Source organism: Bombina bombina, chromosome 4 (genome assembly GCF_027579735.1).
Source record: "Bombina bombina isolate aBomBom1 chromosome 4, aBomBom1.pri, whole genome shotgun sequence".
NCBI lineage: Eukaryota > Metazoa > Chordata > Amphibia > Anura > Bombinatoridae > Bombina > Bombina bombina.
In genome coordinates, this window is record NC_069502.1 from 1,089,314,341 (window position 1) to 1,089,341,162 (window position 26,822).

The 26,822-nt window shown below is 41.6% G+C and overlaps 1 protein-coding gene across 6 annotated transcripts in view; it reads right to left on the reverse strand.

Moving 5' to 3' along the window:
• Nucleotides 1-26,822, reverse strand: part of PPM1B (protein phosphatase, Mg2+/Mn2+ dependent 1B) — a 103,861-nt gene that overhangs the window by 59,077 nt on the left and 17,962 nt on the right. For all 6 annotated transcript variants that reach the window (XM_053712277.1, XM_053712275.1, XM_053712274.1 and 3 more), the window contains exon 2: nt 7,836-8,696. In XM_053712277.1, coding sequence (XP_053568252.1) covers nt 7,836-8,681 — 846 coding nt within the window. In that variant the 5' untranslated portion in view covers nt 8,682-8,696. The remainder of the gene's footprint in view (nt 1-7,835; nt 8,697-26,822) is intronic.

Below are 26,822 nucleotides of genomic sequence, written 5' to 3' on the forward strand. Positions count from 1 at the left end.
TGCTTAAAACTAAAATAGGAAAATAACATGGCTGTGCCTGCATATACCAAACGTACACTGACTTGCAAGTCCTGGTACTAGCATCCTTATTGGACAGTCTACAATCCCTTTATTACCCATTCCCCAGTTTTACATAACCAACACTTCATATACTTTTTACCTCTGATTACCTTGTATCTAAGCCTCTGCAGAATGCCCCCTTATTTCAGTTCTTTCGACAGACTTGCATTTTAGCCAATCAGCGCCCTCACATAAATAACTCCATGGGCGTGAGCACAGTGTTATCTATATGGTAAACTAACGCCCTCTAGCTGTGAAAAACTGTCAAATGCATCCAGATAAAAGGTGGCCTTCAAGGGCTTAGAATTTAAGCATATGAGCCAAACTAGGATTAGCTTTCAATTTAGAATACCAAGCGAAAAAAAAAAGCAAAATTTGATGAAAGTAAATTGAAAATTTGTTTAAAATGACATGACCTATCAGAATCATGAGTTATATTTTTGACTAGACTGTCCCTTTAAAGTCTCTTTACAGTGGGTGTGAATACTTAGGAAATTGTGAGGTAAAATAACTTCCCTTTTACATAGATATGTTCAATATTTTCTAGTCAAATGTTGAAGCACTTGAAAGTGATGCTGCTTAGCTGTAAAAAGCCGAGTATCATGTCTCTTTAAGGTGTACCAAATGACTCATTACTTACTGCAGGGTATTTGTATTTTAATTAGCTATGTCTCATCAAAACATCACCTAGCACATGCCCAAGATAATGGACTGAGTCTACAAGTAAAGCGGACCGGCTAATGTTATTTAGGTTAGGATTTGAAATGCTAAATTATGGTTGTGGGTTTAATAGGCACAAGCAGCTATTTCACGTGCAAAAATCTCTTCAGCATAACCCCCACTGGGAGATTGATCAGTGCTTTGGTCGTCTCTTTACATAGATTTTCTACAGAGAAAATAATGTTATTTTTCAGTATAGGCAGGAATACAACAGGCAAGCGTAGCCATTTTAAGTAAAAAACTAAAATGTATGCTTACCTGATAAATTTCTTTTTGCGATGTACAGAGTGCACGGATTCATCCTTACTTGTGGGATATTATCCTTTCTAACAGGAAGTGGCAAAGAGCGCCACAGCAGAGCTGTCTATATAGCTCCAACCTTAACTCCACCCCCCAGTCATTCGACCGAAGGCCAAGGAAGAAAAAGGAGAAACTATAAAAGGTGCAGAGGTGACTGAAGTAATACAAAATACCATCTGTCTTGAATAGACAGGATGGGCCGTGGACTCGGTACATCGCAAAAGAAAGAAATTTATCAGGTAAGCATAAATTTTGTTTTCTTTTGCATGATGTACCGAGTCCACGGATTCATCCTTACTTGTGGGATACCAATACCAAAGCTTTAGGACACGGATGAAGGGAGGGACAAGACAGAAACCTAAAAGGAAGGCACCACTGCTTGCAAAAACCTTTCTAACAAAAATAGCCTCCAGAGAAGCAAAAGTATCACATTTGTAAAATTTTGAAAAGGTATGAAGCGAAGACCAAGTCGCAGCCTTACAAATCTGTTCAACAGAAGCATCATTTTTAAAAGCCCATGTGGAAGCCACCGCTCTAGTAGAGTGAGCTGTAATCCTTTCAGGAGGCTGCTGTCCAGCAGTCTCATTAGCCAAACGGATGATGCTTTTCAGCCAAAAGGAAAGAGAGGTAGCCGTAGCCTTTTGACCCCTACACTTTCCAGAATAGACAACAAAGAAGATGTTTGAAATTTTATTTGCAGGCAACCAAAGAATTTCGTCAAAGTATGAACCACATCCAAGTTGTGCAACAGACGTTCCTTCTTACAAGAATGATTAGGACACAGAGAAGGAACAAAAATTTCCTGATTGATATTCCTGTTACTAACAACCTTAGGTAGGAACCCAAGCTTGGTACGCAAAACCACCTTATCAGCATGGAACACAAGATAAGGTGAGTCACATTGTAATGCAGATAGTTCAGAAAATCTTCGAGCTGAAGAGATAGCAACTAGGAACAAAACTTTCCAAGATAAAAGCTTAATATCTATGGAATGCATGGGTTCAAACGGAACCCCCTGAAGAACACTAAGAACTAAATTGAGACTCCATGGCGGAGCAATAGGTTTAAACACAGGCTTAATTCTAACTAAAGCCTGAACGTCTGGAACATCTGCCAGACGCTTGTGCAACAAAATAGACAGAGCAGATATCTGTCCTTTTAGGGAACTAGCGGACAATCCTTTCTCCAATCTCTCTTGGAGAAAAGACAAAATCCTAGGAATCCTGATTTTACTCCAGGAGAAGCCTTTGGATTCGCAACAAAAAAAAAAGATATTTACGCCATATCTTATGATAGATTTTCCTGGTAACAGGCTTTCGAGCCTGAATCAAGGTATTTATGACTGACTCAGAGAAACCCCGCTTGGATAGAATCAAGCGTTCAATCTCCAAGCAGTCAGTTGCAGAGAAATTAGATTTGGATGATTGAATGGACCTTGAATCAGAAGGTCCTGTCTCAGTGGCAGAGACCATGGTGGAAGAGATGACATGTCCACCAGGTCTGCATACCAAGTCCTGCGTGGCCACGAAGGCGCTATCAAAATCACTGATGCTCTCTCCCGTTTGATTCTGGCAATCAGATGTGGAAGGAGAGAGAAAGGTGGAAACACATAAGCCAGGTTGAACGACCAGGGTACTGCTAGAGCATCTATCAGTACAGCCTGAGGATCCCTTGACCTGGAGCCGTAACAAGGAAGTTTGGCATTCTGACGAGACGCCATCAGATCCAATTCTGGTGTGCCCCATAGCCGAACAAGCTGAGCAAACACCTCCGGATGGAGTTCCCACTCCCCCGGATGAAAAGTCTGACTTAGAATATCTGCCTCCCAGTTCTCTACACCTGGGATATAGATCGCTGACAGATGGCAAGAGTGAGCCTCTGCCCATCGGATTACCCTTGAGACCTCTATCATCGCTAAGGAACTCTTTGTTCCACCCTGATGATTGATAAGCCACAGTCGTGATGTTGTCTGACTGAAACCTGATGAATCTGACCGAAGTCAGCTGAGGCCATGCCTGGAGAGCATTGAATATTGCTCTAAATTCCAGAATATTTATCGGTAGGAGAGCCTCCCCCCGAGTCCACAAACCGTGAGCTTTCAGGGAATTGCAGACTGCACCCCAGCCCAGAAGGCTGGCGTCTGTATTCACTATAACCCATTCTGGCCTGCGGAAACACATTCCCTGGGACAGATGATCCTGTGACAACCACCAAAGAAGAGTCTCTGGTCTCTTGATCCAGATTTATCTGAGGAGATAAATCCACATAATCCCCATTCCACTAATTGAGCATGCATAGTTGCAGTGGTCTGAGATGCAAGCGAGCAAACTGAACTCTGTCCATTGCTGCTACCATTAGACCGATTACCTCCATACACTGAGCCACTGACGGCCGAGGAATGGAGTAAAGAGCTCGGCAGGTGGACAAAATCTTTGATTTTGACCTCCGTCAGAAATATTTTCATGTCCACCGAGTCTGAGTCCCTAGAAATGAAACTCTTGTGAGGGGGGAAAAAAACTTTTACGTTCACCTTCCACCCGTGAGATCTTAAAAAGGCCAACACTAAGTCCATGTGAGACTTAGCTAGTTGGAAGGTCGACGCTTGAATTAGAATGTCGTCTAGATAAGGCGCCACTGCTATGCCCCGTGGCCTTAGAACCGCCAGAAGGGACCCTAGCACCTTGGTGAAGATTTGTGGCGCCATGGCCAACCCGAAAGGAAGAGCCACAAACTGATAATGCTTGTCAAGAAAGGCAAACCTGAGGAACTGGTGATTATCTTTGTGGATAGGAATGTGTAGATACGCATCCTTTAAGTCCACGGTGGTCATATATTGACCCCCATGGATGAATGGTAAGATAGTCCGAATGGTCTCCATCTTGAAAGATGGAACTCTTAGGAATTGGTTTAGGATCTTGAGATCCAGAATTGGTCTGAAGGTTCCCTCCTTTTTGGGAACTATAAACAGATTGGAGTAGAACCCCTGCCCCTGTTCTGCTTTTGGAACTGGGCAGATCACTCCCATGGTAGAAAGGTCTTCTACACAGCGTAAGAACGCCTCTTTTTGTCGGGTTTACAGACAATTGAGAAAGATGGAACCTCCCCCTTGGAGGGGAATCCTTGAAATCTAGAAGGCATCCCTGGGTTACAATTTCTACTGCCCAGGAATCCTGAACGTCTCTTGCCCAGGCCTGAGCAAAGAGAGAGAGAGAGTCTGCCCCCTACTAGATCCGGTCCCGGATCAGGGGCTACCCCTTCATGCTAACTTAGTGGCAGCAGCAGGCTTGGCCTGTTTACCCTTGTTCCAAGCCTGATTAGGTCTCCAGGTTGGCTTGGATTGAGCAAAGTTCCCCTGTTGCTTTGCAGCAGATGAAGAGGAAGTGGGACCACTCTTGAAGTTTCGAAAGGAACGAAAATTATTTTGTTTGGTCCTTGTCTTAATTGACTTATCCTGAGGGAGGGTATGACCCTTCCTTCCAGTAATGTCTGAAATGATCTCTTTCAATGCAGGCCTAAATAGGGTCTTATCTTTGAAAGGGATGGACAAAAGCTTAGATTTAGATGACACATCAGCTGACCAGGACTTAAGCCATAACGCTCTACGCGCTAAAATGGCAAAACCTGAATTCTTAGCCGCTAATTTAGCAAGATGAAAAGCGGCATCTGTAACAGAAGAATTAGCCAACTTAAGAGCCTTAATTCTGTCCAAAATATCATCTAGTGGGGTCTCCATCTGAAGAGCCTCTTCTAAAGCCTCAAACCAAAAGGCAGCCGCAGTGGTTACAGGAACAATGCACACTATAGGTTGAAGAAGAAAACCTTGAACAAAAAATTTCTTTAGGAGACCCTCTAATTTTTTATCCATAGGATCAATGAAAGCACAACTGTCTTCAATAGGTATAGTTGTATGCTTAGCCAGGGTAGAAATAGCTACCTCCACCTAAGGGACCGTCTGCCATGAGTCCTTTATGGTGTCAGAAATGGGAAACATTTTCTTAAAAACAGGAGGGGGAGCGAACGGAATACCTGGTCTATCCCACTCCTTAGTAACAATGTCCGAAATCCTCTTAGGGACCGGAAAAACATCAGTGTAAACAGGAACCTCTAAATATTTGTCCATTTTACACAATTTCTCTGGAACTACAATAGGGTCACAATCATCCAGAGTAGCTAAAACCTCCCTAAGCAATAAGCAGAGGTGCTCTAGCTTAAATTTAAATGCCGTCATATCTGAATCTGTATGAGGGAACATCTTTCCTGAATCAGAAATTTCTCCCTCAGACAGCAAATCCCTCATCCCTACTTCAGAACATTGTGAGGGAATATTGGATAGGCTACTAAAGCGTCAGAAGGCTCAGCATTTGTTCTTAACCCAGAGCTACTGCGCTTCCCTTGCAACAAAGGCAGTTTAGATAAAACCTCTGTGAGGGTAGTATTCATAACTGAAGCCATATCTTGCAAGGTGAAAGAATTAGACACACTAGAAGTACTTGGCATCGCTTGTGCGAGCGTTACCGGTTGTGACACTTGGGGAGAACTAGATGGCAAAACCTGACTTCCTTCTGTCTGAGGATCATTTAATGCCAAATTTTTATAAGTCAAAATATGCTGTTTGCAATTCATAGACATATCAGTACAAAATGGGACACATTTTAAGAGGGGGTTCCACAATGGCTTCTAAACAAATTGAGCAATGAGTTTCCTTAGTGTCAGACATGTTTAACAGACTAGTAATAAAGCAAGCAAGCTTGGAAAACACTTATGAAAAAAGCACAATTTGCAAAAACGGTACTGTGCCTTTCTTTAAGAGAAAAAAAAAAAGGCATACACAAACTGCAAAACAGGTTAAAATTGCTTCAAATTTTCCAAAATTTTAACAGTGTACCCACTAAGCTTTAGAAGAATTGCACCACAAGTAAATAAGCAATAAACCCCCAAATGCAAAAACCGGATTGATAATTGTCTAAAACCGGTTAAAAACCCCTATAAGCACCTTCCCTACCTGCCCTTAGGAAAGATAATATGGGGTTAAAGCTTCAAATAGGCCCTCAGAAGATTATCTGTACCTCAGGAGAAGTTGCTTGCTGCTTGTCTGTATAACTAAATGCACAACTGAGGTGCGAAAATAGGCCCCGCCCACCTCACTCGATGTTGCTGGGGCCTACACAAATCTAACAAACCTAGTTTGAAAACCATGTGGGTTATAAACAACCCCAAATAAGCCAAATGACCCCTCAAGCAAACGTCTCATAAACATAAAAAACGTTACTCCCAGAACACACAAACGTTTGTCCCAATTTCTCATAAACAAACTGAGTGCCCAAAAAAACTTAGCCCTTTATGCAAGCTAGTAAAGCCTCTTTCACACTAGGATTACTGCTTACCCTTCCCCTAATGGGGATACTGTCAGCCTTTCTGAGTTAACACAGTCGCTGCAGAAAATATGACTGAACATACCTCATTGCTGTATAGCAAGAAACCTTTCCTCACACTGAAGTTTTCCTATACTCCTCAGCTTCTGTGGGAACAGCAGTGGACCTTAGTAACAAATGCTAAGATCATAATCCTCCAGGCAGAAATCTTCATCTATGTCCTGCCTGAGAGTAAATAGTACAACACCGGTACCATTTAAAAATAAACTCTTGATTGTAGTTAAAATTAAACTAACAGCTTAACACCTCTTTCACTTTACCCTTCCTGCTTAGAGCCGGCAAAGAGAATGACTGGGGGGTGGAGCTAAGGGGGGAGCTATATAGACAGCTCTGCTGTGGTGCTCTCTTTGCCACTTCCTTTTAGGAAGGATAATATCCCACAAGGATGAATCCGTGGACTCGGTACATCATGAAAAAGAAAAAGGTAAATGAGCCGTCTACAACAAAATATAATCCTGCAGGTAAAATAGACCGTTTGAAACACATTTAAGGGATATTAAAACAGTATGAGATTGCAATATGAAATGCTTAATTATGTGTAGTTAAATAAAGTTGCAAAATAATTTGATTTATTTTGTCCCCTTTTCCTGTAATTAAAGCTCTGAAAATAGTTTAAAATTCTTTTTTTTTTCCAGCAAAATAATGGATACCGCCATGTCTAAACTTAAGTTTTAACCTTATCTCAATATCCTGCTGCAAGCAATTAGGGACAGATATAAAACAGGCAATAAAACGTTATCCAAACATTGTTGTGTGGGTTTCCACAGCCTTGTATACATACACATTTCCCTAATTGTTTTTAGCAGAAGAGATAAATAGAACGTATTTAAACATGGTGGTACCCATTACTTTATAGACACTAAACCTTTACACCTACATGGTCAATATTTAAACAATATGAAGGTAAAAATACATCTACACATTATTCTGTTTGATTTGAATACATCATCATGTCTAGCATGTATTTACTGTTTAATATCTCTTTAAATCTGCAATCACCTACACTAAAAAAAAAAAAAGTCAGATGTATAACTATATCTGGTATGTAGTGGCACTGATGACTGCCATATAGGGCAACCACTTATTTCATAGAGCAACATGACCACTTCTCCCATAACTAGGGTGTAGACAAGAGGCTCAGAAGTGCTACCTCCCACAGGCAGTGAAAAAAAAACCCCCCACTAATTGCATGTGACGTTAGAAGACAATTTGGAGTCACCTTAAGCACAAAGTTTGGATTGCAGAAAATAAGTCACACATTCTATTTTCCTCAAGTTTGATAGCAGGTTTCAATAAGATTATACCTATTTTAGTTTCACTTACCTTGTGTAAACAGGTGTCAACTACAGAATTGCACACTTTTTCCAAGTCATCCGTTAGCTCAAGTCTAGACTTCACAAAGTCACACAACTCCTCATTTGTCATGACATCCCAAACGCCATCGCAAGCCAATATTATAAATTCATCTTCATCTGCTCGTAATATTTCATACACCTCAGGCTCTGGAGAAACAAGTTGTTCAGTAGGGCCTTTGCCATCAACACATTTATAATCATAGTCCCCTAAGGCTCTAGAAACGGCTAATGATCCATTAACACGTTGTATCATAACGCTGCCCCCCGCATTCTGGATCCTCTCCTTTTCTCTTGGATTACAAGGTTTGTGATCTTGTGTTGAAAAGCAAACCTGTCCATTCCTATACAATACAGCACGAGAATCCCCACAGTTGATGAAATACACATGAGTGGGTGCAATAAGAACTGCCACGGCAGTAGAGCCACTTCTGTCCATGCCATTCCTTAGGTCAGAAAAGTTGCGCATATATTCATCAATTTTTAGAAACCCAGTTCTAATGCCACTTTTAACATTTTCTATAGAAGGCTCTGGTGTAGATCCCTGTGTTTCTGTTGCTTTGAAATCTTCATTATCAGTTATGTGTTCTAACAAATGTGATGAACAGTAATTTGCAACGCGAGATCCAGCATGGCCATCATAAACAGCAAAAAAGGACCAGTCTTCCAAGCCATGAGGTATACCAAGCACAGCAGTGTGAGCATCTTCCATCTCTACTCTCCAGCCCTGCATGCTGCTGAGTCCATAATGTAGACCATTTCCTGACCCATGAGCATTGTGTTTTTCAGTTTTTGGTTTGTCCAAAAATGCCCCCATTTTGAACAGTTATATCTAGAGAAAAAAAAAAAGAAGAAGAAGAGGATTTAAGATAACAGAAAATCCTAAAGTAGACCATAATTTTACATATACAAAATAATGTTTAGTCAAAATCATTAAAGGGATACAAAACCCATTTTTTTTCTTTCAAAATTCATATAGAGCATGCAATTTTAAGCAACTTGCTTATTTACTCTTATTATGTTTCTTCGTTCTCTTGCTATCTTTATTTGGAAAAGCAGGAATGTAAGCATAGGAGTTGGCCTATTTTTGGTTCAGTACCTGGGTAGCACCTGCTTATCGGTTGCTAAGTGCACTTTACCTTAAATTTGCTGTAATTTTTGTATGCATAGGTTTTCCTTTCAGAATAATTATCCTTTCAGAATAATTAGTGTTCTAATTTTTCAGCTTGCAAGAAAAAAAAAAAAAAAAGTGAGAACTTTAGAGCGAAAAGGTTTATAAAATTACAATGGGATTTGAGAGAAAATTTCATATACACCCATGGAACTCCCATGTTCAGCCTGTTATACTAAAAACTGTGCAATATACTTTCATTATTTTCTCGCCTTTTCTGGGAATTCCATTCTGAAATTGTGAGCTTTTCAGTTCCTGTTAGAAACTGAAGTCCCTAATTGGCCACAGCAGAGACAGTAACCTAAGTTACAACATGGCAGCCCACATTACTTTATAAACACTAAAACTTTACACTTATTTAACCTCTTAAGGACATATGACGGAATTTTTCCGTCATAAAACAATTGACCAAACTGAAAGCTGTATCCTTAAAGGGTTAAACAGCTAATGAAACTTTAAAAAAAAAAAACAAAAAAAAAAAACAACACATCTACATGTTATTCCCAGACTAATCTTTTTATTGCATCATTCTATCTAGCATTTATTAATGATTTATTCCTGTGTATTTCAGCTACAAACGTTACGTTGTTTTTTTATAAAATACGATTATTGGTAAACAATATCGTTATGAACTGCAATGCTCCTTAATACAATGTTTTTCCAGCATATTTGAATGTAAATGATTCAATTATTAGTTTTGTAAGATTTTAAAAGAACGCTTTTTATTGCGCACTTTTGTAATGTATGCATCTCCTTCCCATACGAAAATGCAGTATACTCTCCTTAGTGAGACACCCTGTTTTCAGGTTAAAAAAAAAGTGACTTTATATCATTCCACCAGGGAAATAGAAGGGCTGGCAAGCATCTCAACAGCCCAGGGATTGTTTTAGAATCGGGGGCCCTAGTGTGCACGTCTGAAGCACTACATGGCAGGAAAAAGTCCTGCCACCTAGTGCCCTTCCAAATGTAAAACATTCTTGCAAAACTGCTGCCACATAGCGTTGCAGACACGTACACACTCATGAGCTTAGCCTAACTAGTTTTTCAACAAAGGATATCAAGAAAATGAAGAAAAGTTCATAATAGAAGTTGGAACGTTATTTAACATCACATGCTTTATCTGAAACATGAAATATAGAGGTTTCATGTCCCTTTAACAAAAATTGTATTTTTAAAAGCTTTTTAAAAATTATATATAAACATTTTTTTAAATGTTATGTTTAATTATTGATATATACTTTAAATATAAAAACATAATTTATGCTTACCTGATAAATTTCTCTTGTAGTGTATCCAGTCCACGGATCATCCATTACTTGTGGGATATTCTCCTTCCCAACAGGAAGTTGCAAGAGGATCACCCACAGCAGAGCTGCTATATAGCTCCTCCCCTCACTGCCATATCCAGTCATTCGACCGAAACAAGACGAGAAAGGAGAAACCATAGGGTGCAGTGGTGACTGTAGTTTAATTAAAATTTAGACCTGCCTTAAAAGGACAGGGCGGGCCGTGGACTGGATACACTACAAGAGAAATAAATTTATCAGGTAAGCATAAATTGTGTTCTCTTGTAATGTGTATCCAGTCCACGGATCATCCATTACTTGTGGGATACCAATACCAAAGCTAAAGTACACGGATGATGGGAGGGACAAGTCAGGAACTTAAACGGAAGGAACCACTGCCTGTAGAACCTGTCTCCAAAAACAGCCTCCGAAGAAGCAAAAGTGTCAAATTTGTAAAATTTTGAAAAGGTGTGAAGCGAAGACCAAGTCGCATCCTTGCAAATCTGTTCAACAGAGGCCTCATTTTTAAAGGCCCAGGTGGAAGCCACAGCTCTAGTAGAATGAGCTGTAATCCTTTCAGGGGGCTGCTGTCCAGCAGTCTCATAGGCTAAGCGTATTATGCTCAGAAGCCAAAAGGAGAGAGAGGTTGCCGAAGCTTTTTGACCTCTCCTCTGTCCAGAGTAAACGACAAACAGGGCAGATGTTTGACGAAAATCTTTAGTAGCCTGTAAGTAAAACTTCAAGGCACGGACTACGTCCAGATTATGCAAAAGACGTTCCTTCTTTGAAGAAGGATTAGGACACAATGATGGAACAACAATCTCTTGATTGATATTCCTGTTAGAAACCACCTTAGGTAAAAACCCAGGTTTGGTACGCAGAACTACCTTGTCTGAATGAAAAATCAGATAAGGAGAATCACAATGTAAGGCAGATAACTCAGAGACCCTTCGAGCCGAGGAAATAGCCATCAAAAACAGAACTTTCCAAGATAAAAGTTTAATATCAATGAATGAAGGGGTTCAAAACGGAACTCCCTGAAGAACTTTAAGAACCAAGTTTAAGCTCCACGGGGGAGCAACAGTTTTAAACACAGGCTTAATCCTAACCAAAGCCTGACAAAATGCCTGGAACTTCTGCCAGACGCTTGTGCAAAAGGACAGAGCAGAGATCTGTCCTTTTAAAGAACTAGCTGATAAGCCTTTGTCCAAACCCTCTTGGAGAAAGGACAATATCCTAGGAATCCTAACCTTACTCCATGAGTAACTCTTGGATTCACACCAATAAAGATATTTACGCCATATCTTATGGTAGATTTTCCTGGTGACAGGCTTCCGAGCCTGTATTAAGGTATCAATGACTGACTCGGAGAAGCCACGCCTTGATAGAATCAAACGTTCAATCTCCATGCAGTCAGTCTCAGAGAAATTAGATTTGGATGATTGAAAGGTCCTTGTATTAGAAGGTCCTGCCTCAGAGGCAGAGTCCATGGTGGAAGAGATGACATGTCCACTAGGTCTGCATACCAGGTCCTGCGTGGCCACGCAGGCGCAATCAGAATCACAGATGCTCTCTCCTGTTTGATTTTGGCAATCAGTCGAGGGAGCAGAGGAAACGCATAGGCCAGGTTGAAGAACAAAGGAGCTGCTAGAGCATCTATAAGCGTTGCTACCGGGTCCCTGGACCTGGATCCGTAACAAGGAAGCTTGGCGTTCTGGCGAGACGCCATGAGATCCAGTTCTGGTTTGCCCCAACGATGGACCAGTTGAGCAAACACCTCCGGATGGAGTTCCCACTCCCCCGGATGAAAAGTCTGACGACTTAGAAAATCCGCCTCCCAGTTCTCTACGCCTGGGATGTGGATCGCTGACAGGTGGCAAGAGTGAAACTCTGCCCAGCGAATTATCTTTGAGACTTCTAACATCACTAGGGAACTCCTGGTTCCCCCTTGATGGCTGATGTAAGCCACAGTCATGATGTTGTCCGACTGAAATCTGATGAACCTCAGTGTTGCTAACTGAGGCCAAGCTAGAAGAGCATTGAATATTGCTCTTAACTCCAGAATATTTATTGGGAGGAGTTTCTCCTCCTAAGTCCACGATCCCTGAGCCTTCAGGGAGTTCCAGACTGCGCCCCAACCTAGAAGGCTGGCATCTGTTGTTACAATCGTCCAATCTGGCCTGCGAAAGGTCATACCCTTGGACAGATGGACCCGAGAAAGCCACCAGAGAAGAGAATCTCTGGTCTCTTGATAAAGATTTAGTAGAGGGGACAAATCTGAGTAATGCCCATTCCACCGATTTAGCATGCATAATTGCAGCTGTCTGAGATGCAGGCGCGCAAATGGCACTATGTCCATTGCCGCTACCATTAAGTCGATTACTTCCATGCACTGAGCCACTGACGGGCGTGGAATGGAATGAAGGACACGGCAAGCATTTAGAAGTTTTGATAACCTGGACTCAGTCAGGTAAATTTTCATCTCTACAGAATCTATAAGAGTCCCTAGGAAGGAGACTCTTGTGAGTGGTGATAGAGAACTCTTTTCCAAGTTCACTTTCCACCCATGCGACCTCAGAAATGCCAGAACTATCTCTGTATGAGACTTGGCAATTTGATAGCTTGACGCCTGTATCAGGATGTCGTCTAGATACGGAGCCATCGCTATGCCTCGCAGTCTTAGAACCGCCAGAAGTGAGCCCAGAACCTTTGTAAAAAAATCTCGGGGCAGTGGCCAACCCGAAGGGAAGAGCTACAAATTGGTAATGCCCGTCTAGAAAGGCAAACCGTAGGAACTGATGATCTTTGTGAATCGGTATGTGAAGGTAGGCATCCTTTAAGTCCACTGTGGTCATGTACTGACCCTCTTGGATCATGGGTAGGATGGTCCGAATAGTTTCCATTTTGAATGATGGAACTCTGAGGAATTTGTTTAAGATCTTTAGATCCAAGATTGGTCTGAAGGTTCCCTCTTTCTTGGGAACCACAAACAGATTTGAATAAAATCCCTGTCCTTGTTCCGTCCGCGGAACTGGATGGATCACTCCCATTACTAGGAGGTCTTGCACACAGCTTAGGAATGCCTCTTTCTTTATCTGGTTTGCTGATAACCTTGAAAGATGAAATCTCCCTTGTGGAGGAGAAGCTTTGAAGTCCAGAAGATATCCCTGAGATATGATTTCCAACGCCCAGGGATCCTGAACATCTCTTGCCCACGCCTGGGCGAAGAGAGAAAGTCTGCCCCCCACTAGATCCGTTTCCGGATAGGGGGCCGTTCCTTCATGCTGTCTTGGGGGCAGCAGCAGGCTTCCTGGCCTGCTTGCCCTTGTTCCAGGACTGGTTAGGTTTCCAGGCCTGTCTGGAATGAGCAACAGTTCCCTCTTGTTTTGAAGCGGAGGAAGTTGATGCTGCTCCTGCCTTGAAATTTCGAAAGGCACGAAAATTAGACTGTTTGGCCTTTGATTTGGCCCTGTCCTGAGGAAGGGTATGACCCTTGCCTCCAGTAATGTCAGCAATAATTTCCTTCAAGCCAGGCCGAATAAGGTCTGCCCCTTGAAAGGAATGTTGAGTAATTTAGACTTTGAAGTCACGTCAGCTGACCAGGATTTAAGCCATAGCGCCCTACGCGCCTGGATGGCGAATCCGGAATTCTTAGCCGTTAGTTTAGTCAAATGAACAATGGCATCAGAAACAAATGAGTTAGCTAGCTTAAGCGTTCTAAGCTTGTCAATAATTTCATTCAATGGAGCTGTCTGGATGGCCTCTTCCAGGGCCTCAAACCAGAATGCCGCCGCAGCAGTGACAGGCGCAATGCATGCAAGGGGCTGTAAAATAAAACCTTGTTGAATGAACATTTTCTTAGGGTAACCCTCCAATTTTTTATCCATTGGATCTGAAAAAGCACAACTGTCCTCAACCGGGATAGTGGTACGCTTTGCTAAAGTAGAAACTGCTCCCTCCATCTTAGGGACCATCTGCCATAAGTCCTGTGTAGTGGCATCTATTGGAAACATTTTTCTAAATATAGGAGGTGGGGAAAAGGGCACACCAGGTCTATCCCACTCCATGCTAATAATTTCTGTAAGCCTTTTAGGTATAGGAAAAAAGTCAGTACACACCGGCACCGCATAGTATCTATCCAGCCTACACAATTTCTCTGGAATTGCAACCGTGTTACAGTCATTCAGAGCAGCTAATACCTCCCCAAGCAATACACGGAGGTTCTCGAGCTTAAATTTAAAATTAGAAATCTCTGAATCAGGTTTCCCCGAGTCAGAGATGTCACCCACAGACTGAAGCTCTCCGTCCTCATGTTCCGCATATTGTGACGCAGTATCAGACATGGCTCTAACAGCATTTGCGCGCTCTGTATCTCTCCTAACCCCAGAGCTATCGCGCTTGCCTCTTAATTCAGGCAATTTAGATAATACCTCTGACAGGGTATTATTCATGATTGCAGCCATGTCCTGCAAGGTAATCGCTATGGGCGTCCCTGATGTAATTGGCGCCATATTAGCGTGCGTCCCCTGAGCGGGAGGCGAAGGGTCTGACACGTGGGTAGAGTTAGTTGGCATAACTTCCCCCTCGACAGAACCCTCTGGTGATAATTCTTTTATAGATAAAGACTGATCTTTACGGTTTAAGGTGAAATCAATACATTTAGTACACATTCTCCTATGGGGCTCCACCATGGCTTTCAAACATAATGAACAAGTAGGTTCCTCTGTGTCAGACATGTTTAAACAGACTAGCAATGAGACTAGCAAGCTTGGAAAACACTTTAAAACAAGTTTACAAGCAATATAAAAAACACAAATTTTCCCAAATTTTGAAATAACAGTGAAAAAATGCAGTTACACTAACGAAATTTTTACAGTGTATGTAATAAGTTAGCAGAGCATTGCACATGGATGATTAACCCCTTAATACCAAAAACGGAATAACAAATGACAAAAACGTTTTTTTTTAAACAGTCACAACAACTGCCACAGCTCTACTGTGGCTTTTTACCTCCCTCAATACGACTTTTGAAGCCTTTTGAGCCCTTCAGAGAAGTCCTGGATCATGCAGGAAGAAGCTAGATGTCTGTGTGTGTAATTTTTGCTGTGCAAAAAAACGCTAAAATAGGCCCCTCCCACTCATATTACAACAGTGGGAAGCCTCAGGGAACTGTTTCTAGGCAAAATTCAAGCCAGCCATGTGGAAAAAACTAGGCCCCAATAAGTTTTATCACCAAACATATATAAAAAACTATTAAACATGCCAGCAAACGTTTTAAAATACACTTTTATAAGAGTATGCATCTCTATTAATAAGCCTGATACCAGTCGCTATCACTGCATTTAAGGCTTTACTTACATTACTTCGGTATCAGCAGCATTTTCTAGCAAATTCCATCCCTAGAAAAATATTTTAACTGCACATACCTTATTGCAGGAAAACCTGCACGCTATTCCCCCTCTGAAGTTACCTCACTCCTCAGAATATGTGATAACAGCAAAGGATCTTAGTAATTTCTGCTAAGATCATAGAAAACGCAGGCAGATTCTTCTTCTAAATACTGCCTGAGATAAACAGTACACTCCGGTACCATTTAAAAATAAACTTTTGATTGAAGAAATAAACTAAGTATAAAACACCACAGTCCTCTTACGACCTCCATCTTAGTTGAGAGTTGCAAGAGAATGACTGGGTATGGCAGTGAGGGGAGGAGCTATATAGCAGCTCTGCTGTGGGTGATCCTCTTGCAACTTCCTGTTGGGAAGGAGAATATCCCACAAGTAATGGATGATCCGTGGACTGGATACACTTAACAAGAGAAATTCACAATACAAGGTCAGTACTCCAAAAGTTACACCAATTAAGCAGTGAATGCAACAATCCTCTGTCACCTCTACACCGATTGTTAAAATTTGTGTAAAACACAAAGCTGCACACTAATATTTTCCAGCATGAAAAACTAGAAAATATTTTTATGATGTAATTACTTTATACAAAAAGTACAAGCTGCACGCCAATATCTGCAATGCATTATTAGAAGCATTTTTTTTCCTTTCAAATAAGAGTTCTCATAAAGGGACACTGTACACAAGATTTTTTAATTGCATAAATGTTTTGACGATGATCCATTTATATTGCCCATCTTTTGTAACAAAAACACAAATTATGCTTACCTGATCATTTTCTTTTCTTCAGATGGAAAGAGTCAACAGCTGCATTCATTACTTTTGGGAATTCAGAACCTGGCCACCAAGAGGAGGCAAAGACACCCCAGTCAAAGGCTTAAATACTCCTCCCACCCCCCTCATCCCCCAGTCATTCTGCCGAGGAACAAGAACAGTAGAAGAATCTCAGGTGAAAAGTTGCCAGAACAAAAATTAACAGCCACCCCGCATAAAAATCATGGGCGGGGAGCTTTGGACTCTTTCCATCTGAAGAAAAGAAAGTTATCAGGTAAGCATCATTTATGTTTTACTTCATAAATGGAAAGAGTCCACATCTGCATTCATTACTTTTGCAGAAACAATACCCAAGCTATAGAGGACACTGAATGCAAAAACTGGAGGGTACAAGAGGCGACCCATTCTGAGGGCACCAGGCCTGATAACACCTACCCAACAAAATCCTGATTCGTCCAAAGCCGAGAACTTTGAGAAAGAGGGAAAACCCCAAGGACACTGACCAGCAGATAGTCCACAAGCCTTGCTAGAGACCGCAGGAACTAGACTCGACTGAGTCAACAGCCCATTGCCCAGCAGTCGGTCTCCAAACAACATACCCCTTACTAAAGATAGGGAGAAAGCTACCGTAATCTTCCACAGAGAAGGAAAGACACAGAGAAAACATGAATGTACTTGTAAAGCACGGCTAATCCCCCCTTAAGGGACTCAAGGCACTGCTCATCATATCAACCTCGAAAAAAGGAAGGCTGAGTAGACCTAGTCGGGGATCGACTTGCAACCCTCTGTTTGCTACAGTGCAGAGTAACCACAGTACATTAGTATGCTGAGCTAGCTGTCCAGCTAGCATAAGGAACTCCAGACCAACAGAGACCCATCAGTCTCATAGAAACAAGGGGAGGCAACGCCCAGACCCCAGAAAAACAGAAACCACGGGATAAGGCCGGGAGTCTGAAACAGAGGATCTTCCCCCAACACAGTGCAACCGCACTCTAAAAAGTACCGAAATATTCTGAAACAAACCATCATTCAGCAAGCTCAGATAGGTCTGACGAACAACACCTGAAGTAAAAACACTGCCCGCTGCAGTCATCTAAAAATGACTCTGAAACTTAAATACGCACTCCGAAGGAGAACCCCCTGGGACCTGGAACAGAGAAAAGAAAAATAGATTCGTAGGAAGACCTGTCACAGCTCTCTTAGATAGTCTCTACGTAGAGAGATCAAATTCCAACAGGGGGAACAGAGTCCACAGAGCAGCAGATGCTGCCTCTTACAGAAATAAGCCACCTGATCCAACCTCCTACACACAGGGCAGGACAAAAACCCTCCAGAGCGAGGAACCCCAGCTCATAAGGAAGACAAACTATCCCCTCAAAAGGGACAGGCACAGATAAGAACAGCGTACATATCCACAAGACATGAAGCCATAGTATGATCAAAAGACGGACCGAATAAAAAAAAAAAAATAAAAAAAAAAAAAATAATAATCATCCAGACACCACTGTTGACCCAACAGAGAAAAAACTCCCCATGAAGGAGGAGCAGCACACTCCGTCCGAAGGACAAGACAGGCCTTAAAGTTGATAACCAGTACCCAAAGGTAGATGTGAACTCTGGCCTTCAAGCCCAATGAGCTAGTCCCTATGTCGTAACATAGGGTCCTAAAAAAAAAAAAAAAAAACAACTGGGTCGTCCCGAACCAGTCCATAGGATTATAAATCTTCAGACATCCAAGAAGGATCCAAGACAAGAACCCTGGACCAAGAATCGTCCTAGAATTAACACCCCCCCCAGGGAACACAAGATACCCCGACTGAACCAATCAGACCTCACAGGGGATGAGAACCGGTACAGGACTCACTCATAATTCCCAGCCCAAAGGGAAGAGAACACCCTTAGCTGGAGGTCAACACTCTTTCCCCCCCCCCCCCCCCCCCAACAAAGTGCTAGGCCGGGACAAAGTCACGCAATTTCTCTAGAGCCCAAAGGCCCCAAGGGCAACACTAAGGGAAATGCGAACAAGAACAGAGTCACCCGAAGGAGTAGAAGAAAGGTTAGTCTCCATAATCCTTTCAGATTAACATTCCAGAGGACCACACCCAAGGGAGAAGAATGCAAAGCATCCCGAACCCAGGAAGAAAAACATCCCCTAAGCAAAAAGCTAGGAACAAGGAGACACCTTCTATCGCCCATGATATGGAGATGACTAACTCCCAAAGGAAGACAGAGCCTCATGGCCTTCATTTACTATTGAAATCTGCTAAAACCGCCGGGAAAAAAAAAAAAAAAAAAAAAAAAAAAACGGACGAAGTCCAGAAAGTCTTGACCCAAAGGAAGAGAACCTCTAAAAAGGAAAAAGTCCTAAAAGGACACTTCCAAAGAGATCATGAAAGGCAAAACCGTAAGAACGGCGGTATGAAGGACCTAAATCCTCCATGCCTTCAACCTACAATGGGAAGGAACACTAGTTCCAGGAAAAAGCGGAAACGACTGAGCAGGTTGCAGCGGATCTCAATTGAGTCCCGGCCCACTAGATTGAAAGGCAAATGAGGACTGAACCAATTCACTATGCCCCTAAGCAACCACAGACTCTAGTTGAAGCTTGTAAAATAAAACAAGGAAACACAAAATCATATTGTGATAACTAGACGCCCTCATCGGACCAACCGGACATAAAAAGGCGCCACGTGTCTGAACTAGGCCTCAAAGACAGAAGGATTTGTACCCAGTCAGGACCAGCCTGAAACCAAGGGCCCCAGCCCTGTCAAAGCCACATAGAGTCTCCCCAGAGATGGAGGGATAAAAGTCAGACAGACTTTTGTAAACAGTGCGACCACAAAATCATGAGTATCAACTCCAGAGAAGAAAGTTCCCGAAGGAAACATCACACCACAACCTGAGCTTTAGACAAAGTAAAAATCATCCTTACCAAATGAAGCTAAAAGATAAGGCAACCTGTAGGTTATCATCCAGGAAGAACGAACAGCCCCGCAGAACCAGCCCAACAGGGGTCCGAGACTTCCAAGCTCAGAACTGGAACAGGATACACAAATAAATACTAAGAAGATTACGTCATCGCTTTACGTCTATGCATGCAAGCCAGTCGAAGATTAAGACTGAGATCCCCAAACCAATTAAGACTGGGATCCAGCAGCGCCAAAAACGTGCCTTAGTAGTAGAACACGAAGGCGCGCCCGTCTAATGAAAGGCGCAACATACCTCCGCCGGGGCAAAATTAAACACCAGCCTCGAAGGTTGACCCCCCCCCCAAGGCCTCAGGGACAGTCGCTCCCCCGGAGGGCTAAACTGGATCAGGCGATCCCACGTCTGATGAGCCCCAGTTAACGGAACACAGACAATATTGTAAGCACACTCCCGGGGAGGTGAGGTGCAGATGCTCCAGCGAAAAAGATATGGCTATGCAGAACCATGACGTAACCTCCGGAGGGAACAGGCCACACTCCATAGAAGGCTAAGTAGCATTTGGGTTACCTGCATGTGTAGTAAGAGTTGGTGGTAGGGAACTCGTCTCGTGGGAAATAGAATCCCCAGAGGTGGATGGCTCAGTGGGCACCTGATTCCCCGATCCCGAGAGCACTCTAAAAACGGCATTCAGAACATAACTGATTCGCAAGAAGTAGAGTCTGAATCAGACATCGTTCTCCACAAAATCAGAATCCTCCATAACTGGGACACTGATCAAAAAAATTGGACCAATAAGAATAATCTAAACGGCACCTTACACCCCTAATGGATGGGGCACTCACCATCTCCAGAGAACCTGACACCAGCGGACCAGGATATCTCCGTCGCCACACGGTCAGGAATGCGGAAATGGAGTCACAAGGTAAACTGTGCAGTACATGCAAAAGCGAGCTCGACCGTAAAGGCCACGTCACTAGAGATAGGTCGTTATGTTCCAAAATAGCCATGAGCCGAAGCAACACTAAACAGTAGCAGAGAGAATCACATAAACATGATTATAAACCCCCCTGTTCAATAACCCTTGATTCCTAGATACAAAAAGGAGTCTCACTGAGACCCTACGTTAAAGTTATCCCCTCTCGGATAAAAAGTTGCAATTACAATACATCCATGATGAAATGAAAATGAAACGATCTTACCGGAATCTACGCCGTGGAACAGGAACACGGCCCTTCAAGTGAGACAGATAGTAGCGTCGCTTCTGCAATGGACTTGAGAAAAAAGCAGGCAGCAAAACTGGTCAACGCTGATTGCTTGTTGAACTGTTAATATGAGTAGGGATGGTTTCGCAGAAAGACTCTCCCTGCATCTCCGGACTCTAACTTTCACCCATGCTCTCACTGAGAGGCTGACAGGACTACTTCAAACTCTAGTCCCATGCTGAAGAGTACTACCCTCCATAAGAGACTATCAAAAACGTCTGACACTTCTCCTGGAACGAAAGGCAAAGAACGACTGGGGGATGAGGGGACTGGGAGGAGTATTTAAGCCTTTGGCTGGGGTGTCTGCCTCCTCCTGGTGGCCAGATTCTGAATTCCCAAAAGTAATGAATGCAGCTGTGCACTCTTTCCATTTATGAAGAAAATATAGTTTTGCTTATTTATTTTAAATAAGATTGTGCTGATTTTCAGACTCTTAACCAAGCCCCAACAGTATCAGATGTACACATGCATTTACAGACTCTGCTGGCTCCTTTTGTTATTCTAATCTGTCTTTTCATTTGCAGGGAAGGGGGGGGGGGGGGAAGAGTCTGCTCTTCTTGGTTTCCCAGACCCTTTCAATGGATGTCCCAGCCTAATCTCATCAACCCTACGAAACTGGGAGCTTCTAAGTAAGTTTTAAAAGGTTTTATACATGATTTTTAGATCAGTATCTGTGCATATTCTTCTTTATAGGTGTGTCTATTGCAGTTATATAAAATTGGGTATACTGTCCCTTTAACACAGTAATTAGTAGGTGATTGCAATAAAAAAAAAAAATTGTATCAACTTAAAAGGGACATTATACATATTTTTCTTTGCATATATGTTTTGTAGATCTATTTATATAGCCCATAAAGAAGTTGTTGTTTTTTTAAATGTATAGTTTTGCTTATTTCTAAATAAGATTGCTCAGCTTTTCAGACTCCTAACCAAGCCCCAAAGTTTTATTTGAATACTGTCGGCTACCTTCTCCCGCTTGCTCCTGTTTGTGTAAAGGGTCTTTTCATATGCAAAAGAAGGGGGAGTGTCTTATTTCCGACTTGCAATCGGTTTCCAACTAACTTTTCAACATAGCTAAACAGAGTTTCCAAGTAAGGCTTTAAACCGTTTTATCATGGATTTTTAGATCAGTATCTGGGCATCTTGTTCTTTATAGTAGTGTCTATTACATGCAGTTATATGAAAATGAGTGAATACTGTCCCTTTAATGAGGCATGGCTCCAAAACCGCTCCTATCCGCTAAATACAGCATACACCCCACTCACACAAAAACCCTCAAATGAAAGCGAGAAATACTGTTTTTCAAATGAGTTTCCCTTTTAAAAGAAAGTCATATTTAAAATTCAGCAATCCAGATGAAGCATGAAATTTTAAGAGACTTTTCAATTTAGTTATCTGGTATTGTTTGTTGAAAAGCATGCCTAAAAAAGCTCAACAGTAACGTACTAGTGTGAGCTAGCTGGTAATAGGTGGCTATGCACATATGCCTCTTGTGATTGGCTCACTATATGTTTTTGTCTAGCTCCCAGTACTGCATTGCTGCTATGGCGCCGACTATATGTTAAACCTATTGGTATGAGTTAAAGTGAATGAGTGCCCAGTTTTTAAAAATATTAAAAACAGGGGCACTTTCATTCGTGAAAGTTTACCTTTCAGCAGCAAACTTAAGGTTTCCTCCAATCACAGCTTTCCCCCTCAGAGCAAACATTGCCTGACGCCACGCGGTAATTGGAGGAAGCCAGATTCTTCATTGCTGACGTTAGAAGAGACGACATGCGGGCGGGGGAATCGCCGCTTGCAAGAAGAAAAAGGTATTTTAACAAAACCGCTGAAATTAAAATTTTTATGAAAGTGTCCCTGTTTTTAATAGTATTTTTAAAAACAGGGCACTCACTCATGAAAGTTACCTTCACTTTAAATATAGTTATATGCACAAATGCAGAACTTTTCTTCACTTTCTGGGATGAGATTTTTTAATAAAAATTTCTGCAACTGTGGAGAAAAAAAAAAAAGTTAAGTTTTCAAAATGCCTTTTAAATATTGGTTTCCTTTGCTCTTGGTCTAACAATACAAAATTATAAATTTAAAAATGTAGTAATTAAAAAAGGTGCATTGCTCACAAGAACGTCATATTCAGCAGTCACAGCTTTGCAGACTGTGAAAGGCTAGGCTGAAAAATCCCAATCAATACGCTGCGCCAAATTTCACTTCAAAACCGCTAGTCACTCTGGCTCCACTGTGCAGCCACAGCACTGTTAAAAAAAAAAATAAAAGTGTTGCAAAGGAGAAAGCGCTAACCATTCCTGCATGAATCCGGTTCTTTCTGCAGACATGCTGCATTTTCTGCAACAACATCTCAGATCACAACATGTTCTGCCTAAGCAGTTATATGCAAGCAAGACGAGCACAATAATAAAATGCAAAAAGATGCTAGCAACCCAATGTATGTTTTATAACTGCACAAATGAAACCTTTTTCAAATGAAGGTTATCACTTTTATATGTATATAGAATAAACTCAGAGTAATGAATCTCCTATGTTGCCCCTTACAACAGAAAAGGAAACATAACACCTTTTATTTGAAAGCAGTAACTATGCTCCTTCAAAAGTGGCGTATTGTCCATATTGCTGTAAGGTGACTGTCCAAACCAGTGCAAGTGCCACACACCCCATTATGCAAGGCAACCCTATGGTCACTGAAATCTTCATCATAGAAATAGAGACCCTCATTTAATAAAAAGGGGGGGGGGGGTTCCCACCATCCAAATAAAGAATGTAATGTCCTTTTGTCAAGTGTTTGTCCCAACAATGATCCCCTGGCAGCAACTGCTAATCTAATTTTTATTTAGTATTTTAGGTCATGGCTCAGAGATCCTTGTTTCTATGAGCTAAAAAATTTTTTACAAGTATCCATATAGATTGGAGAACTGGGTGAGTGTACAAATATGTAACATTTTGGAAAATTCTGTATACATTTTTGGTGCAAGTATATTTTTGTTGGTATGACCGAGTTTGGACAGGTTATATGGCTTAGGTCACGTCTGCAAAATCTAAAGTTTTAAAACTAGTAATGTTAAAAAAAAATTAGAAATATATAGCATTAAAGGGACACTGTACACTAGATTTTTCTTTGCATAAATGGTTTCTAGATGACCCATTTACACAGCCCATCTGGGGAGTGTTTTTGTAAAAATGTATAGTTTCACTTTTTAACCCTTTCGTGACAGGGTTAAAGTGTCTACATCGGAACACCTGTTCCGATGTAGACAAATTGAAACTACGCGATCGTGCATACGATCGTGAGATTTCAATTATTGGATCGCATCTGGGGGGCGTCCCTACAACCCTAGGAACGCCCTTCAGACCGCGATCAAGTCCTTGAAGCGCAGAAGGCTTCAGGACAGCCGTTTGATATGACGTTCTATTCCGTCATAACGGCTTTAAAGCCCAGTGTAAATAGGACGGAATAGAACGGCATAACGGCGTTAAAAGGTTAAACAAAACAAAAAAAAAAAAAACAACAACATTGTGCTGATTTTCAGACTCCTAACCAAGCCCCAAAGTTTTAGATGTGTACTGATGTTTTCAGACTCCTGGTTGTGTAATGGGCCTTTTCATTTGCGCGGGGGGGGGGGGGGGGGAGTATCTACTCTTCTTGCTTTCCCAGCCCCTTAAAAAAAACAAAAAACTGAGATATGCACTCAACTAGGCTTAGAACTGAAGCTGGAAATACTTCCTTGCTTAGTCCCTCCTTACTCCAAGGGTACAAACTCTTTATGCACACTATGCCTTTTACAAAGGTAAAATTTCCTGTAGCATATCAGTCTGACCCCGCCAAATGACAGTCCAGCGCCGAAACAACAGGCAAATCTCCTTTGAACAAGGTTAAAACCAACAAACCCCAGACGTACGTTTCGGCCTCTATGGGCCTCGTCAGTGAGGTGCAGTTGCATCCGTCTAAGGCAGTGTTTTTCAACCAGTGTGCCGTGGCACACTAGTGTGCCGTGAGAGATCCTCAGGTGTGCCACGGCAGACTGACAACAGTGTGACATATTTTTTAAACTTTGCTTGTTTTTTACTCCCAGTGCAGGGGTAGTTTGTAGGAGGCATGACATAACAGCACAATACATACAGTATGTGTGTGTTTGTGTGTATGTGTATATATATATGCTGTATTAGGCTACAATGTGTGATTTTTTTAAAATTTTGGGATGGTGGTGTGCCACAGGATTTTTTAATGTAAAAAAGTGTGCCACGGCAAAAAAAAGGTTAAAAATCACTGGTCTAAGGCATGTGTGCAAGGAGGCCATAGAGGCCGAAACGTACATTTGTGGTTTGTTTGTTCTCCCTTGTTCAAAGGAGATTTGCCTGGTATTTTGGCGCTGGACTGTCATTTGGCAGGGTCAGACTAATATGCTACAGGAGATTTTACCTTTGTGAAAGGCATAGTGTGCAGAGTTTGTACCCTGGGAGTAAGGAGGGACTAAGCAAGGAAATATTTCCAGCTTCAGTTCTAAGTTGTGTGCATCTTTGTTTTTCCCAGCCCCTTCCAATGGGCGTTCCAGCCTAACCTTATCAATAGTGCTAAACTGGGAGTTTCTAAGTAAGTTTTTAAAAGGTTTTATACTTAGTTTTTATATCAGTATCTGTGCATATTCTTCTTTATATTAGTGTATTACATGCATTTTTTTTTTTACAGTTTTCATATAGTATTTTTTATAGAACAAAAAGTATAGAATATTCCATTTTGGGAAGGTAAACTGCTGTGAAATATGGAACAAAAATGTTTGCAAAATATTTAGGAAACAATGCCTACCTTATGGTTTACTGTACACTGTACACCAATGAGAATTATGCAATAAAGTATAAAATGTTCATTAGAAAGTTGTTAAATTGCATGCTCTAACTCAATCATGAAAGAAAAATGTTTGGTTCTATGTCCCTGTAAGTCAGTGCTTGACAAATCTGTTTAAAAATTAGGAGCCAGTAGGAATATTTAGGAGCCAGGCATAATTTTAGGAACTTTTAGGAGCCAGACAGTGATATTTGTATATAGATATATGGAGTATAACCCAAAAAGTTAGGAGCCAGGGGCTCCTAGGCTTGTCAAGCCCTGCTTTAAGTACAATGCCAAAATACATATAGTGGGTCACTGGGAGAAAAACAAAAAATATCAAACTGGAGTTTCCTGCATCTACAAATAATGAGATATAGGGATGAAAAGCTGGTTGCAGTCATTCCTTATTACATCAGGTGAAAAAACCGAGTTACCTAGGTTAGGCAAGCAGGTTACCGGATTATGTCCAACTTTTTTCTTCACGACAGTCACATAATTTCATAATCTATGCTTAAAGTGAAGGTAAAGTGACAAGCTCTATTCTAATTAATAACAGATAATAAACCAAATAAATATAACTTTCATTCATCAAATTTTTGAAAGATTTATATTACCAGAGATATCTTAATTTATTATCCTGTATTCGGCTTTCCGAAAATCAACCCGTAGAACTGTTTTTTTTTTATAAACAACGATCACGTTGTTCTGTCGTCCAATTTATTCTTTGGCCGTTAGGCGGCCGTCAATTCACGTCATAATAACATGGGTCTTTATGCGCATGCGTGACATCTTCCACTGCGCATTTGTCAAGCTCGCGCGCCCACGTTTAGCGCATGCGCACTATAAAATTCCCATATACTAATACAAGCGCTGCAGTAGAGACAGACACCCGCGATTAACACATGCGCAAAGATCTATGGGCAAAACTTAAGCGCATGCGCAGTTACTCCATGCTCGATGTGCACGAGCAAACTAGACACGTATAGAGCGGGTGGGACCGCTCTATACGTCACAGTATCAAAATCCAGGAAATGGAGGATGGGAGGAGATTCTGCAGGGAACGGTATGACAAATATAGTTAAATTTATACCGAAATAAATATATTTTTTGACAAAACAAACCTAGCGACTGGTTTTGACTTAGTAAAAGGTACATATATACAATAGCTAGTTAAGAAAACTTTACCTTCACTTTAAGCAAGGATAAATTAAATGAGGGTCAATCACCGATTAAATGCTTGTGCCAAAACAAAGATTATCAAACCATGGTTGTTTATACCCTTTGTGATGCCTGGA